The 1,688-nt window shown below is 34.3% G+C and overlaps 1 protein-coding gene across 4 annotated transcripts in view; it reads right to left on the reverse strand.

Annotated features, from left to right (window-relative positions):
- The window catches only part of LOC106880139 (voltage-gated potassium channel subunit beta-2), a 153,501-nt gene that overhangs the window by 81,687 nt on the left and 70,126 nt on the right, over positions 1–1,688 (reverse strand). For all 4 annotated transcript variants that reach the window (XM_052972030.1, XM_052972029.1, XM_052972031.1 and 1 more), the window contains one exon: positions 218–255. In XM_052972030.1, coding sequence (XP_052827990.1) covers positions 218–255 — 38 coding nt within the window. The remainder of the gene's footprint in view (positions 1–217; positions 256–1,688) is intronic.

A 1,688-nucleotide genomic window follows, 5' to 3' on the forward strand; every position in this document is an offset into this window, starting at 1 on the left:
TGTGTGAGAGTGTACATGTGTGTGAGTGTACATGTATGTGTAACTGCGTGTGCATGTGTGTGAGAGTGCATGCATGTATGTGAGATTGTGCTCGTGTGTGTGTGTGTGTGTGTGTGTGTGTATTTGTGTGTGTGTGTGTTTGTGTCTAAAAATAAGATGAAGAAGATGAGGAAAAGGGAAAATGAAAATGGAGAAGGTGAAAAGCAAGAAAACTTACTTCGTCTGTAACTTGTGCACCAAATGTTACCCAGGTCCCTGAGAGAAAAATAGAAAATAAAATCAATGAAGTAATATCAATAAACTGGAAGATAAATTTATTGATAGAAATAGAATTGGTCAACAGAATAAAATATTAAACTGTGGCCCATCTGAGAAATGAGCCCCATGAGGTAAGGTAGCTGATGCAGTGAGTGTCGCTGGTCACTCTCTCTAGCAACACTTTTACAATCATGTCTGCAAGGAGCAGCTGAACATACCATTATTCCCTCCACCCACCTCTTCTGCTACTTAATTCCACCCCATTTTTAAAATTATTTTGTTTCCTTGGTGAAGTAGTTATGGGGTTTTTATTCTTGTTAATTAAATTTTTTATTCTTTCAATGATTTTTTTCTTTCTTTTCTTCCTGTAAAAATATGTTGATAATAAATTCGAAATAAATCAAAAAAAAAAAAAAAAAGAGAGAATTTCTGACTTTAAAAAAAAAAATCAATCAAGTGGGATCACTGATTAATATAGATTGATTAATACATATCGGTTTAATCTCCCTATTGTACTTCAGTATATTTCATTGCTATGAACCATTATAAACTTTGATCATTTCACAACTGACAACTTATTTTATAGACCCAGGTCGATGTGATTGGCAAAGTTGGCTCTGATAAAGTTAGAAACACTGTATTAATTGATTCATTTAATGTTTTCTTTTCGTCTGTTTCTTCCTGTAAAAATATATTGTTAATAAAATGGGGTTTTTATGTGACCAAAATCTGTCAATGTAAAAGGAAGAGTTGTGCACCTTGCACAGGACATAAGACATAGTAAGAAGAATATAGAATTCTTCATCTTTTTGAACTTTACAGCCATTGTTCACAATATTTTATTATAATGGAGAAGCTGGTCTTTGTCTGTAACAAAATTTGAGTAGAGAGAAGGAAGAAAGGGAGGAAAAAGGCTTCTTCTAGTTTATGTTTACCAAATCCACTCATAAGGCTTTGATTGGCTTGGGGTTATAACGGAAGACAATTGCTGAAGGTGTCAGGCAGTGGGATTAGGCCTCAGGTGCCATGGTTGGGAAGCAGACTTCTCAATCACACAGCCATACTTGCACCTATCAAGTGTGTGTGTGCATGTGTGCACACACACACACACACACTTATATATATATATATATAAATTGTAAATCCCAAAAATAACAACAAAACTACAAAGGATTCCGCGGTACACGTGTTTCAAGCTTTATATGTGTATAATATAATATGTGTATAATTTACAATGTAAAGCTATCCTCAGCCGCAAAATTATTTCTCTCCCAGGAAATTATACCACCTCGGCGTTGCGGCTGAGGATAGCTTTACATTGTAAATTATACACATATTATATTATACACATGTAAAGCTTGAAACACGTATACCGCGGAATCCTTTGTAGTTTTGTTGTTATTTTTTGGATTTACAATTTATTCTTTCAC

The sequence above is a fragment of the Octopus bimaculoides genome, chromosome 12 (genome assembly GCF_001194135.2).
Source record: "Octopus bimaculoides isolate UCB-OBI-ISO-001 chromosome 12, ASM119413v2, whole genome shotgun sequence".
Lineage (NCBI taxonomy): Eukaryota > Metazoa > Mollusca > Cephalopoda > Octopoda > Octopodidae > Octopus > Octopus bimaculoides.